Source organism: Amphiprion ocellaris, chromosome 23 (assembly GCF_022539595.1).
Source record: "Amphiprion ocellaris isolate individual 3 ecotype Okinawa chromosome 23, ASM2253959v1, whole genome shotgun sequence".
In the NCBI taxonomy this organism is placed as follows: Eukaryota; Metazoa; Chordata; class Actinopteri; family Pomacentridae; genus Amphiprion; species Amphiprion ocellaris.
In genome coordinates, this window is record NC_072788.1 from 23,188,390 (window position 1) to 23,202,558 (window position 14,169).

Sequence of the window (14,169 nt, forward strand, 5' to 3'; positions counted from 1 at the left end):
GCTACAAACGGCTGCAGGCATTTATTTAGACTTTTAAATACTCCAACTCAATTGTCTAACATGTTTTGGTACTCCGTGTAATGTCCTTTGAGGCAAATCTGTCCCATCTGGTTCTCTGTAAAAACAAATTACGCCATAAATTATCTTCACGGGACTTCCAGAGAGTGAGATGTGAATGAGTATTGTACCTTGCAGGGCTCCTTTATCCAGGAAGTTGTTCAGGTTGAACAGAGTGTTTCTGGAGGCCAGGTACTGGATGAAACGCTGCGATAAGAAAGACAAATGTCAAAAAGTTCATCTTTGATCAAACAAAAGCTTGCAAAGTGTTGATCCAAAATATAAATCAGCTGTACAATCACAAAACAAAAAGAACTCGACAACAAGACAGTAATTTCATGAATAAAAAGGCTTTTCTTTGTAATTTCTCTTAGTTGCAGTTAATTGTGGGGCTGCCAAAGACACCGGATGGCTGGAAAAGTTGGGTGCTGATAAATTTCTCCAGTTGAAGTTATCAGCAGCTGGCAGGAAAAGACAACTTTTGTTTTATTATTAAAAAAGAAAACTGGTCTCAAACATACACTGCCTACAGATGGTGACAGTTGATGCTCATTAGTCAGCAGCTAAAGAAGAACGACATGAATCATCGGCGACGTGACGTCTCTATCTAAAGGCAGCATCTCCGCTCTGACTCAAACACTTCATCTGTCAAGATGTTGAAACGCCAGCGATGACTAAATCGTTTCATGTTCTTAAAAACCACCACTTCCTGTCACTGGTTTTGTTTTGATGCAGAGGTCAAAGGTCACAGTTTAACCAGTGTCTCCTGCTGGTTTAACCTCCACTGCTTGCTTTAACTCCGGCTGTGCAGTCAGTGTTTAAAAATGTACTTTCCTCCTGCTCCATTCATCTATTAGGACTCACACAGAACTGGTGAGGAAGCAGGAAATAAAAATTAATTAACCTTTGGGAAGTGGGAGACGATTGGCAGCAAAATATAATAAAGTATTATGTAATGGCCTCTCGCAGAATACTATATGATCTGTTATATTAGCGTAAACAAGCTAATCTTAGCCGAAAGAGGATAACATTAGCCTAAACAAAATAACATAACCTGCTATGTTAATCAACAGATAATGATAGTTGCTCCTTTAGCCTGAATAAGATAGCTGTTACATTAACCTATACAAGCTAATCTTAGCCTAAACAACATATTTTTGTTTATGTTCGGCAACAGCTAATGTTAGCTTTTGCTTTAGCCTAAATAAGATGTCAATATATGCTACTCTACAAGCCAATTTTAGCCTGAACGATATAAAATAACCTTCTGTTAGCCAACAGATAATGTTAGCTGCTCCTTTAACCTAAATAAGATATCATTATCTGCTCCATTAGCCTAGACAAGCTAATTTTATCATAAACACAGTAACAGTAGCCTAAACAAAATAACATAACCTGCTATATTGCCTACAAATAATGTTAGATGCTCGTTTAGCCTAAATAAGATATCATTATCTGCCACATTAGCTGAAACAAGCTAATCTTACACTAAACACGATAACATTAGCCAAAATAAAATAACCAAACCTACAATATTAGCCCACAGATCATGTTAGCTGCTACTTTAGCATAAATAAGATAGTTGCTACATTAGCCTATACACGCCAATATTAGCCTAAAGACAATAACATTAGCCTAAACAAAATAACAAAACCTGCTATGTTGTTAACAGATAGTGTTAGCTGGCCCTTTAGCCTAAATAAGATACTATCAGCTACATTAGCCTATACAAGCTAATCTTAGCCTCAACACGACAACACCACTGGTTTAACCTCCACTGCTTGCTTTAACTCCGGCTGTAGAGCCAATGTTTAAAAATGTACTTTCCTCCTGCTCCAGTCATCTATTAGGACTCACACAGAACTAGTGAGGAAGCAGGAAATAAAAATTAATTAACCTTTGGGAAGTGGGAGACGACTGGCAGCAAAATATAACAAAGTATTATGTAATGGCTTCTTGCAAAATGTTAATGAGATCAAATCTAAAGCTTCGGTCCAGAATGTGAAAAATCACATCGCCGCTATGACTTTTTGACATCCTTGTTTATATCTAAATGCTTTTAGCTTCACTGATTGTCAAACTCTGAATTTTCTGGCTGGAAATTTAGATATTACTCAGACCTCTGTGGCAGGTGCTGGTATCTCGTCCATGTTTACAAAAAAAAAACAGCCTGTCTTGGTTTGTCTGGCAGAGATGAGCACCCACATTTGAGTCAGCACTCGACTTAAAACCAGATTAGTAAGGTAATATGGAGCTAAGCTGTGTGTAGCCATCACCCACAGGTACGTGGAGTCAAAACAAGGAGTCTCTGCAGTGTAAGTCCTTTTAATTAAAGGACTTTAAAGACCTTGAGCTAAGTGGAGGACTTCTATTATTTGTCCTGCATTATGCCGCTATTCGCTCTGTGTGTTGGATTAAAGCTGTGTCTTTTAGAGTTGTGACAGAATAGAATAGAATAGAATAGAATAGAATAGAATAGAATAGAATAGAATAGAATAGATTAGAATAGAATAGAATAGAACAGACCCTTTGCTATCATTCATAACGCAACACTAGTTGGAGTCCATTTGAACAAAATTTCAGTGCATTAGCTCGCCTTCGGTGTGGAAAACTTAATTTTTTTAAAGATATAAAATATATGCATAAAATCTCACAATATATGCAATTTAAAATTTAAAAGTAATAAGCTATGTACATATTGTATGCTATGCATGCTATGCATGATACGAATGTGAATATATGTTCACTGAAAACAGTACCATATGGATATATATGTGTGTGTGTGTGTGTGTGTGTGTGTGTGTGTGTGTGTATATATATATATATATACACACACACATCCATTTCTGAGTCGTAAACTACATTTTATTGCTGGATCTGAGATGTAAGAAGCTTAACAGTAGCATAGATCTTAAAGTAGATAATAAGAGTTCAATCCTCCAGCTACTGCTAATTATTGCCATGCAGGCTGCAGCTAATGTTTTTGACCTCCAAGAATTTTGTTGGTCATGAACTTTTTCAGTTCAGGCGTTCTCCTGGGAATTTCTGTGTTTATCTGTATATACAAAGATTTTACTACTAAGAAAATCCAGTTTGTTTTCATAGAGAATGACTGCCGTAGTTTAAAGCGGTTGAATGTTATACAGTCCAGCTGCAGTAAAATCTCTAACATGGTGTCAAACCAGCAGCAACCTGGAGACTTGCATTGAACTTTGCAGTGAAAAGACTTGAGACATGAGGCTGTTCTTCGTCCCCTGTGAGTCTCTGCTACCTCGTCTTCTTCACATGGCTGAACAACACAGCGCAGAGGAATAAGTCTTGGCTACCGTCCACAGTTCTGCAGGCCTCGGGCTTCCCAAAAGCATCTTAAAGTTAAGGCCATCTCTGTCCAACTGACTTAAAATGATCTGAGATTTGCCAGTTTGCCAATTCCCGATCTGGCAGCGCACCAGGCTTTGCTGGCTGGTTGGAGAATCTCAGAATGTGTGTGTTCGTCAGCACAAATGTGCTTGCGGGCATGTGTGTTGGATTGGGCTGCACCGTCGTTTCCAAGGCCTCTGGGACTGTTTAAAAAGGCATAAAGAATGCGATTTTGTTCTTGTCCTTTCTTGTGCATATGCACACATTGTGAAGACAAAACTCTTTGCAGCGCCACACACCAGGATTCAAGTTCCATCTGTGGACAGAAACTCAGTCCCCAGACGGTTTACCGTGGACTTTGGGGTTTTGATGGTTAGAGATCAGGTTAAGTTGAGGGCGGTTGGGGGTTAAGTATGCGGCGGTTACATAACGGGAAGCGAGCCTCGTGGTAGTTAATGTTAGCAGCGTTTAAGACTTGACAAAAATAAGCAATGATGTTTATATCTATAAAATCTGACATGTATTTAACAGATAATGTTAGCGGTTCCTTTTGCATAAATATGATATCATTAAATGCTACATTAACCTATACAAGCTAACAGTAGCATAAACAAGATAACACCAGCCTGAACTAAATATTTTTGTTTGTTAGCCAATAGATAATGTTAGTTGCTACTTTAGCCTAAATAAGATTTATTGCTACATTAGCAAATAGAAGCTAATCTTAGCCTAAACAAAATAACATAGCCAATAGATAATGCTAGCTGCTCCTAAAGCTCCTTAGCCTAAATAAGATATCATAATCTATTACATTTGCCGATACAAGTTAACTTTAGCCTAAACAGGATAACACAACCTGCAGTGTTAGCCAATGTATAATGTTAGCCGCTCCTTTAGCCTAAATAATATACCATTATCTGCTACATTAGCCCATACAAGCTAATATTAATATTTTGAAAATGAAAAATGGTATAAAAAATGACATTTGATTTTACTGTTGAACTGCGTAATGTTTTGGACAGTTTCATTTGGTGTATGTCTTTAAATATTAAAGCATATAAAACAATGAAAAACATGCTTTTGTAACATAATTTTGGCATATTTTCAAGTATTGCTTTAAAATTGGAAAATGTAAAAGTAAGAACTAAACTGCACCCACTTTCCCAAAAAAGTTTTCATGTTTGCTTAAGAAAGTTTTTGGTTTTTCATAAAGACATTACTTGCACAATGGGCGACAGATCTTTTCCGAACTTCATTCACTGTCATCACCTTTACATAGCATGAACAAAAGAACCACAAAAATCACAAAACCTAGTTTATTGGCCCTATATCAGTGATGGAAACAAGCTTAAGTCTGATTTTCTTTTTTGGGTTGTTATTTTGTGCATCATTTTAAATTTCAAATATATGAATACATGTCTGCAAATGAGCTGGAGCCAGCAAACATTTGGATTATTAGCTCTTTTAGCCGTGCAACTCTGGAGATAGAAGTAATAATTCAACAACTTTGATTGATGGCATGCTTTTATCTTGTAGTTAACTGTCGACAACTACTGAATGGATTGTGATGCAGTTTGATACTGGTTTAATGACTAAATATCTGAAAAACAAATGACATTTCACTTCTCATTAGCCTTAGCTGTAATTTGCATTTGATGGCAATTTATAAAATGCAGCATTCCCTAATTCTACAAAGATGGTACTTGGTAAAACTCTGCATCTCAGTCTTGTCATTATGGGCATGTTTCCATGGAGATGTTAGCATTTAGCTTAAAAACAGCCTTAAAGAGCCACTTGCGAAGCTGCAGATTCGGTTCTGTTGCTTGTAAAACTGCTGCAAAATAGTTATTTTCTCGCAATCGACCAATGGATTCATGTCTTTGAACTGAATGTGAGTTGGCGCGTGTCCGCTGAAGTGCGACACAGCAAGAGGTAGGACAAGACGCCGCCTTGTGATTTGTGTGTTTGTGTAATGAGTTTAGCATTCTGCTTGTGTCGACCCAACGTTAAGTTCACAGATGAAGAGGAGGCAAGAGAAAGAGCTCACCAACTTCATAAGCTCTCTTTCTCCGCCGACTGCATCAAAAGTCCATTTGACGAGAGGCAGCGTTTCTCCCTCGGTCTCACATACAAAGGCAGCGGAGAGAACCCACACTAACGCATGGATATAGTTAAAAAGGAGGAAATCTATAAAGGGGCAGAAACAACACTTGGCGGAGACGGAGAGGAAAGACTCAGAAAACCCACTGAGCCCCAGATTATTCAGCAAAGACGATTCCAAGACGGCGCAGTTGGCGAGTGGAGATTTGGAAGGAAAAGGTCTAAGAATAGAGAGGAGACAATGAAAAGATGTACAGAGATTGGAGAAGGGAGGGAGAGATGGAGAAGCAGGTCGGCTTGCTCGTGGAATAATTCATGTTAGCATATCGGAGAACAACCTCATGTATTATTGATGCCTTTAGATCTTGGCTACTCCCCGCCTCAGCCGTGAAACATCGCTATACATAGAGCTACCAGCATTCTGCCTTTCCTCTCAAAAGTGCAGCGCAAGTTTCCCTAGCAACCGAAACACAGCGGCCTCATCGCTGACCTGAAGTGTTCTGGACTCTGCTAAAGCCAAGGATGCTACAGTCTGTTGCAGAAATTCAACAGCAAAATGTCAAAATGACGCATGACTAATACGCTTCTTCATTCTCAGTCACCAAACGCAAGGCAAGGCAAGACAAGGTTATTTGCATAGCACCCTTCATGTCCAAGAGAATTCAAAGTGCTTGACATAAAACATTAAAAGCATTACAGTGAGGTGCAGATAGGTAAAAGATATCGTGCAGATTTCATACATAGGCACATGAGAAAAGAAATGTTTTTAACCTGGACTTAAAAGTGTCTACATCTGGTGAAAGTTTAAACTCCACTGGCAGTTTGTTCCACTTGTTTGCAGCAGAACAGCTAAATGCTGCTTCTCCGTGTTTAGTCTGGACTCTGGCCTGGACTAGCTGACCCCTTGGATCTAAGAGCCCTGCTAGGTTTGTATTCCCTGAACATATCACAGATGTATTCTGGGCCTAACAAAAGGAAAAGCTAAGATCTGACCAATCTTACCACACGGCCAAGACTCTTAACTGTCGACTATTTATACAGACTTTGTGCATTTGAGAGTACATGAAGGTCCATAAGGGTTCGATGGACGCAAATTTTATCACCTGAGGGTATAAACAAGACTCTTCACTGTCGACTATTTGATGAACAGTGATGTTGTTAAAGGTTCTCACAGATCTGATGCTTTCAACTTTTAGTCAAAATCAAAGTGTTAGAGTGAAACTAAACAATATGTTTTATGTTTGTATATAAAGCTGTTCTATTATATTGTGTTCATCCACAACACCTTTTGTCCAACTGTGAAAACTTGGAGACACGTCGATTCTCGTGTCATTTTTACTATTACTGGTATCTGTGTTTTTATTGACCGATTATCGCTAAATTAAATGCTCTACTTCAGGTGTGATGCAGCCTCTTCTCTCTGTCCATGGTCACTCTGTGGTCTCAGAAATGTTCGCCACTAACCAGGAAAGTTGGTGGTTTCCGTAGTAACAGAAACACAGCGGCTTCAGTGCTGACCTGAAGTGTTCCGGACTCTGTTAAGCCAAGGATGCTGCAGTTTGTTGCAGAAATTCAACAGCAAAAATGTCAAAATGACGCATGATTTCTGTGCTTCTTCATTCTCAGTCACAAAAGTAAAAGCTCAGATCCAACCAAACATACCACATGCCCAAAAGTATGCTGACATCCACAGTGATAGACTCATGGAGTCTGGAGTGTTTTTAGTGGTTTATGGTCAGCTGCCCTTAGCTTCCCGTAAGGGGAAATCTTAGCTGGCATGCAGACTAAAAACTAGAGTGCGGGATTTTACCATACAAACCAGTGTCTGTTACATTCACAGCCAGGTAGAATCAGCATTTCGCAGTAGTTCTGATTTTTAAATCCTACTTCAGAGGCAACATTCCTGCTGCTTGCACACCAGCAGCAGTGTGTTGTAATTTAACCGGGAATGACTGTTTTTTTAGAGGTTCAGAGGAAGTATTACAGTCTGAAACAGAAAGCCATCAAGATCGAAGCATAAGTCAAGTTTAACTACTCTCAAAAGGTCCATGAGGTGAAAAGAATTTAACAAAAATCTTTCCAAAAGTTTGATGGGCTGCATTTTTTGAGAGCATAGTGTTTCCGGCTGGACGAAGTTCATCACAATACTCAACATATTCCAGTGTTTATGTACCAAAATAAAGGTGATTTATCCACTTTTTCATAGAAGCATTGAATTTGGCATTTGGGGCACTGAACAGTTCCAGAAATGGAGCCATAGAGGTGACATGTTTTATGTTTTTTCACATTTGGTTCTGGAGATATGATGCAAAACACAATCTGGTTACGGTGGAAAGCAAACTGACCAACATGGCCACCATGAGAGCTCTAAGTGTGCAAAGTTTTATGGTTTTATGAAAAACATTCTGATCTATCAGTTCCTGAAAAGTTCATGTCATCATATACACTACCATTCAAAAGTTTGGGGTCATTTATAAGTTTCCTTATTTTTGAAAGAAAAGCATTTTTGTTTTCAATGAAGATAACATTAAATGAATGATAAACCCCGTCTAGACATTGTTAATGTGGTAAATGACTATTCTAGCTTGAAACAGCTGATTTTTAATGGAATATCTCCATAGAGGTACAGAGGAACATTTCCAGCAACCATCACTCCTGTGTTCTAATGCTACATTGTGTTAGCTAATGGTGTTGAAAGGCTATTTGATGATTAGAAAACCCTTGTGCAATTATGTTAGCACATGAACAAAAGTGTGAGTTTTCATGGAAAACATGAAATTACCTGGATGACCCCAAACTTTTGAATGGTAATGTAATTTCACAAATCATTTCGTACAACATTTTATCCAACCACACCTGAAGGTAAAAGTCTTCCTATCTTTTCTAAAAAGTCTACTCCAGAAGGCAGGAGTCATAAACTGCTGTCATTAGTCAACTTTCTAACCAAATATGGTGCAAAATGTAAGAAAAAACATGCAAATAATGCACTTCCATACGACTGTCATCTAAAGATTGGGAGTGGAATAAGGCAAGAGCATCTGCGAGTATATGAAGGTCCATTAGACTCTTCACTGTCGACTATTTGAGGAACACTGGTGTTGTTAATGGTCCTCACATATCTGATGTCTTCAACTGATGCAATTTTTAGTCAAAGTCAAAGTTTTAGAGTGAAAGTAAGCGATATGCTGCATGTATGTATGTAAAATCTGTTTCATTACACACTATCGTTCAAAAGTTTTGGGTCACCCAGACAATTCCACGTTTTTCACACTTTTATTCATGTGCTAACATAACTGCACAAGGGTTTTCTAATCATCAATGAGCCTTTCAACACCATTAGCTAACACAATGTAGCATTAGAACACAGGAGTGATGGTTGCTGGAAATGTTCCTCTGTACCTCTATGGAGATATTCCATTAAAAATCAGCCGTTTCCAGCTAGAATAGTCATTTACCACATTAACAATGTAGAGACTGGATTTATCATTCATTCAATGTTATCTTCATAGAAAAAAACAGCTTTTCTTTCAAAAACAAGGACATTTCTAAATGACTCCAAACTTTTGAACAGCAGTGTATGTTGTCACATTTTGTGTTTTTCCGCAACACCTTACGTCCAACTGTAAAAATTTTGTAATTTTCCGATTATTGGTATCTGTATCTTTATTGAATGACCATTTATAAACTAAATGTTCTACTTTAGGTGTGATACAGCCTTTTTTCTCTGTTCATAGTCACTCTGTGGTCTCAGAAATGTCTCTAAACAAGCAAAAACTGAACAAGAAGTTCGCCACAAAACCGGGAAATTAGCTTCTCTCATGGTAAGGCTACAGGCTATGCTAACGGCTAATGGCCAAGTTAGACGTTAGCCACAGATTAACCTGAAACTAGAGTCTAGAGAACAATAATTAATAATGATTTCAGATCTGGACCTTAGTGGGCAAGAAAGTGATAGAAAATTGAAAGATGAAGAGAACAGACAAGAACAGTAGCAGAGAAAATGATCAGTCAAAGCCACATAAACAGAGGAGATCCTTTAATCACTTCTACTTCTATATATTCAGGTATAGTCAAACTTATTAATTGTAATTATACTAATTATGCTGCTAAAACATTACATTTAATGGAATGTAATCAAAAATGTAAGAAAAGGAAGATTTTTATATCTTCAATTTATTTTACTTTATTCATACTGTATTTTGATCCTTTGTTTTTTTTTTTTTTTTAAATGTATGGCACCAATGCAAATGTGTCATTTTGGTTCCTCTTTTTGTCCTGGACATATAGAGAAACTGACAACATTCTATTCTATGTCGCTTAAAAACCCATGATGGTGGATCTCTAGTCATTTCCACTTTTTTTAACTGCTAATGTGCCTAAATCCAGGTGGACAGAAACGTACCAACTATGACAGATGAGACGTGATAATTGATAAAATATGGAGATAATGGTGCACATTTTTTGTTCCGTCTCTCTTCGGAGACGTTCCCTCGTTTTGATATTAAGAAAAGTGATGAAAGCAGTTGTGTGAAGAATGAAAAAGGGGCGTCTGGGAGAGAAGTTCACAGTCTATTTACCTCCTCACTTCTACACATCTGGACAATGAGTGCAGGAAACATCAGAGAGGTGTTGACAACCATCACAGTATTAGAATAAATATTAGATTAAAGCTCCATTTGTCCACATAAAATGCTACGTTTCGTACTTTTCAGACCTAAAACGAAGCACTGAATGATGAATCAAGGCTGAAATCCAAAGAGAAGTAAGAGAATCTGCACTCAGTGAATTCAGATCCTTTTCATCTCTCCTCCCTTTGGTGTTTTTTATATATATATATATATATATATATATATATATATATATATATATATATATATATATATATATATATATTTTTTTTTTTTTTTTTTTTTTTTTTATATTTATTTATTTTTATATATATATATATTTATATATATAAATATAAAAATAAAATCACAGACCAGCCCGGTTGGTAAACATGCAGCTTTCTGACGTCACATTACAGCATATCTGGGAAGTTGAAACAGTTGCTGCTCGGCCCTCTTTGGACCTGCCAACGTACGCACCGTGTAAGTAGAAAAATATGACATAAAAATACCAATATAAGTAGAAAAATATGAACTAAAAATATAAATATAAGTAGAAAAATATGTCATCAGTAGAAAAACATCAGTAGAAAAATATGTCATCAGTAGAAAAACATCAGTAGAAAAATATTTTAGAAATGTAAATATTAGCAGAAAAATCTGAGTCCATCAACAATGACTGATCCCGGTAGTGAACTTTTCTCTCAGCTTCCAGAGACTCTACCAGTAGCTGCAGGTTGTTTGGGATTCTCCGTGTTGTTTGAGGAGAGTTGGAGCTCTAAATCAGATCTTTTACAGTCGCCTGGTGTTGAAACATCTGTTCAAAGGGGCTGCTTATCTCTGAGCGGGGGGCCAGGGAGTCCGCGGGGTGAATTATTTTAGACTTTACGTAGAACGGCAGACGAAATCGTCAGAACCGAGAGCGAACGGAGTTCCGGTGAAAAGGCGGTGAGTCAGACCAGAAGCATGAGTCGTGATCGAGGCTGCTTGAATGAAAGCAGCTCTTATGCAAGCAGAGCAGCAAACGTGTGGACGGACACATGTGTAAACTGATTTCTGCTGCCTGCCTGCCTGCCCAGGATTCCACCCCTTCTTCTATTTCCTCTTCCTCCTTACGCAACCCACCGATTAGCCTCCAAATCCAATCAGAGTGTGAAAGAGTCACAAAGAGACGCTGGGTGGGATTAAATGAACGCGTCTGAACATTTGCAACTTCTGCAAAGTCTTAGACCAGGGCTGTCAAACATGCGGCCCGTGGGCCAAAACCGGCCCTCCAGAGGGTCCAATCTGGCCCACAGGACAACTTTGTAAAGTGTAAAATTACAGAGAAGACTGTAAAATTGCAAAACTAAATTTAAAATTATTTCTAGACCCTGACAAGTTGTTTTGATCACAAAGTAAAATACTAGATTGTTCATTGTTTTGTCATTTTGTGTCTCATTTTGTAAGATTTTGTCTTGTTTTTTTTGTTGTTTATTGTCTTTTTTCATCTGACTTTTATTGTTCATTTCACGTTTTTGTCATTTTTTGTCTAATCTTTTCTATTTTTTGTTTTGTTTCGTGTCAGTTTGTCTCATTTTGTGCCTCATTTTTGTAATATTTTGTCTTGTTTTTTGTCTTTTCTTGACTTTTGCCGTTTTTCTCATGTTTTATTGTTTTCGGTGTCATTTTTGTCTCAATTACGTTATGTTACTTTTTGTCTAATTTTTTGTCTTATTTTCACTTTGTCTAGTGTCGTGTGTCTCATTTTTAGTCAATTTGTTTCTCAGCTTTGTCATTTTGTGTCGTTTTTGTCATTTTTGCAACATTTTGTCTTGTTTTTTAGTTTTTAGTTTTTTTTGTCTTACTTTTGTCATTTGTCTCATGTTTTTGTAGTTTTGCCTCATTTTTCTTTTTCTGTGTTTCCTTTTTGTCTTGCTTCTGTTTTTTGTCTTATTTTTGTCAGTTTCTGTTTTGTTTTATTCGTGTTGTTTTTTGCTTTGGTCATTTTGTCTCATTTTTGTGCCATTTCTGTAATTTTTTGTCTCATTTTTGCCATTTTGTGCCTTCTTTATTTCTCATTTGTGTTCATTTATTTGCTGCTTTGCAACTTGTTTGTCAAATTTTTGTCTCTTTTTTGTTTTTTGTCTCATTTCGTTTCTCGCTTATGTTGTTTTGTGTCTCATTTTTGTAATATTTAGTGTCTTTTTTTCTTTTCTTTTTTTGTCTTTTTTGTCCGACTTCTGTCGCTTTGATCATAAAGTAAAATGCTGTATCATTCAGTTCCAGATACCTGTGACTAAATGTTTTGTGTCTTTGTAGACACTCTGGGATCTGTAAGTTTTAATGTGTAAATAATAAACTGAGGCATGATATTGTTGAAATTGAAGAAATTTCAGGTTGTTCATGGTGTTTTGTAAAAGACAATTTCACTTAAATGTGAACATTTTCAGAATGTACTTTCTTTGCACTAAAACAAAGGAAACATTTGGAGTTGTGGTTATTTATAGGTTATTATGCTCTCATTTTACTGGTCACTTGAGATGAAATTGGGCTGAATGTGGAACCTGAGCTAAAATGAGTTTGGCACTCCTGTCTTTGAGTGAGTGTGTGTGTGTGTGTGTGTGTGTGTGTGTGTGTGTGTGTGTGTGTGTGTGTGTGTGTGTGTGTGTGTGTGTGTGTGTGTGTGTGTGTGTGTGTGTGTGTGTGTGTGTGTTTGTGCCTACAAGGTGATGAGGCTAATAGTGTGTGGGCTCCAGTTGAGTCTTGCTGGTGGATGAGTGTGTCGACGAGGTCAATGATGCAGCCGAGAACATGACTCATAGCTTCAAACACTAACACACACACACTCATATAACGTGTAGTTTTCCATCTACGGCGCAGCGTCCCTCATGTTCGTTCGCACACATTTGACGGAAAACTACAAAATAATGCTGGGACGCTGCAGCACTTCATCCATGGAATTGCGGGTTTTTTTTTTTTCCAATTATAGGGTGGAAATCCAATATCCTACAAGTTAAAGTTCATTTTCTGTGTAGAAATTGTTTGGTGAGTGGCAGGCTGAGCGCTTCTGAGGCTTGGAATAACATGAAACGGGACAAAAGTTCTCAGAAAAGTTGATTGAAGAAAGCATAACATAAGTAGAAAAATATGTCCTAAAAATATAAACATAAGTAGAAAGATAAGTCCTAAAAATATAAACATAAATATAAAAATATGTCCAAAAAATATAAACATAGGTAGAAAAATATGCCCTAAAAATAAAAATACTTAAGTAGAAAATATGTATTAAAAAATAAATAAGTTGAAAAATATGTCCCAAAAATATAACAAATAAATAGAAAAATATGACCTAAAAATATAATAAATAAGTAGAAAAATATGTCCTAAAAATATGAACATTAGTAGAACAATATGACCTAAAAATATAGTAAGTTGAAAAATATGACCTAAAAATACAAAAATAAGTAGAAAAATATGTCCTAAAAATATAAACATAAATCGAAAAATATGACCTAAATATATACACATAAGTAGAAAAATATGTCCTAAATACATAAACATAAGTAGAAAAATATGACGTAGAAATATAAGTTGAAAAATATTACCTAAAAATACAAGTAGAAAAATATGTCCTAAAAATATAATAAATAAGTCGAAAAATATGACCTAAAATATAAACATAAATAGAAAAATATATGTAGATATGTCCTAAAAATATAAACATAAGTAGATTAAAAAAGGTTGATTAAAACAGCACTTTAGCTACTGTGTGTCATATTGTGTGTTCACTGCTAGACCTTGTGAGAGTAGAAAGATCACTTTCTGGGTCTGCTGCTATTTTTAGATGACTTTTAATCAGAGATCAAACGCAGTGATATGGTTAATTGTAATGTTTTAAGTGAGATTGTATAGACTGGTGGCACCAAGAGAGCTAATTACAGTTCTACTAATTAAACCCGGCACTTGAAGAGAGAGCAGGGGCTGAAATGACTGCTTTAAAGGCTTTTAAAACAACTGTGTGCAAAACATTAGAGGAGATGTCGCATCAAACAGAGCAGAAAGC

General features: G+C 36.7%; 1 protein-coding gene across 8 annotated transcripts in view; it reads right to left on the reverse strand.

The window, feature by feature from the left end:
* The window catches only part of si:ch211-200p22.4 (phosphatidylinositol-binding clathrin assembly protein), a 120,227-nt gene that overhangs the window by 57,068 nt on the left and 48,990 nt on the right, over positions 1-14,169 (reverse strand). For all 8 annotated transcript variants that reach the window (XM_055007669.1, XM_055007673.1, XM_055007672.1 and 5 more), the window contains one exon: positions 189-264. In XM_055007669.1, coding sequence (XP_054863644.1) covers positions 189-264 — 76 coding nt within the window. The remainder of the gene's footprint in view (positions 1-188; positions 265-14,169) is intronic.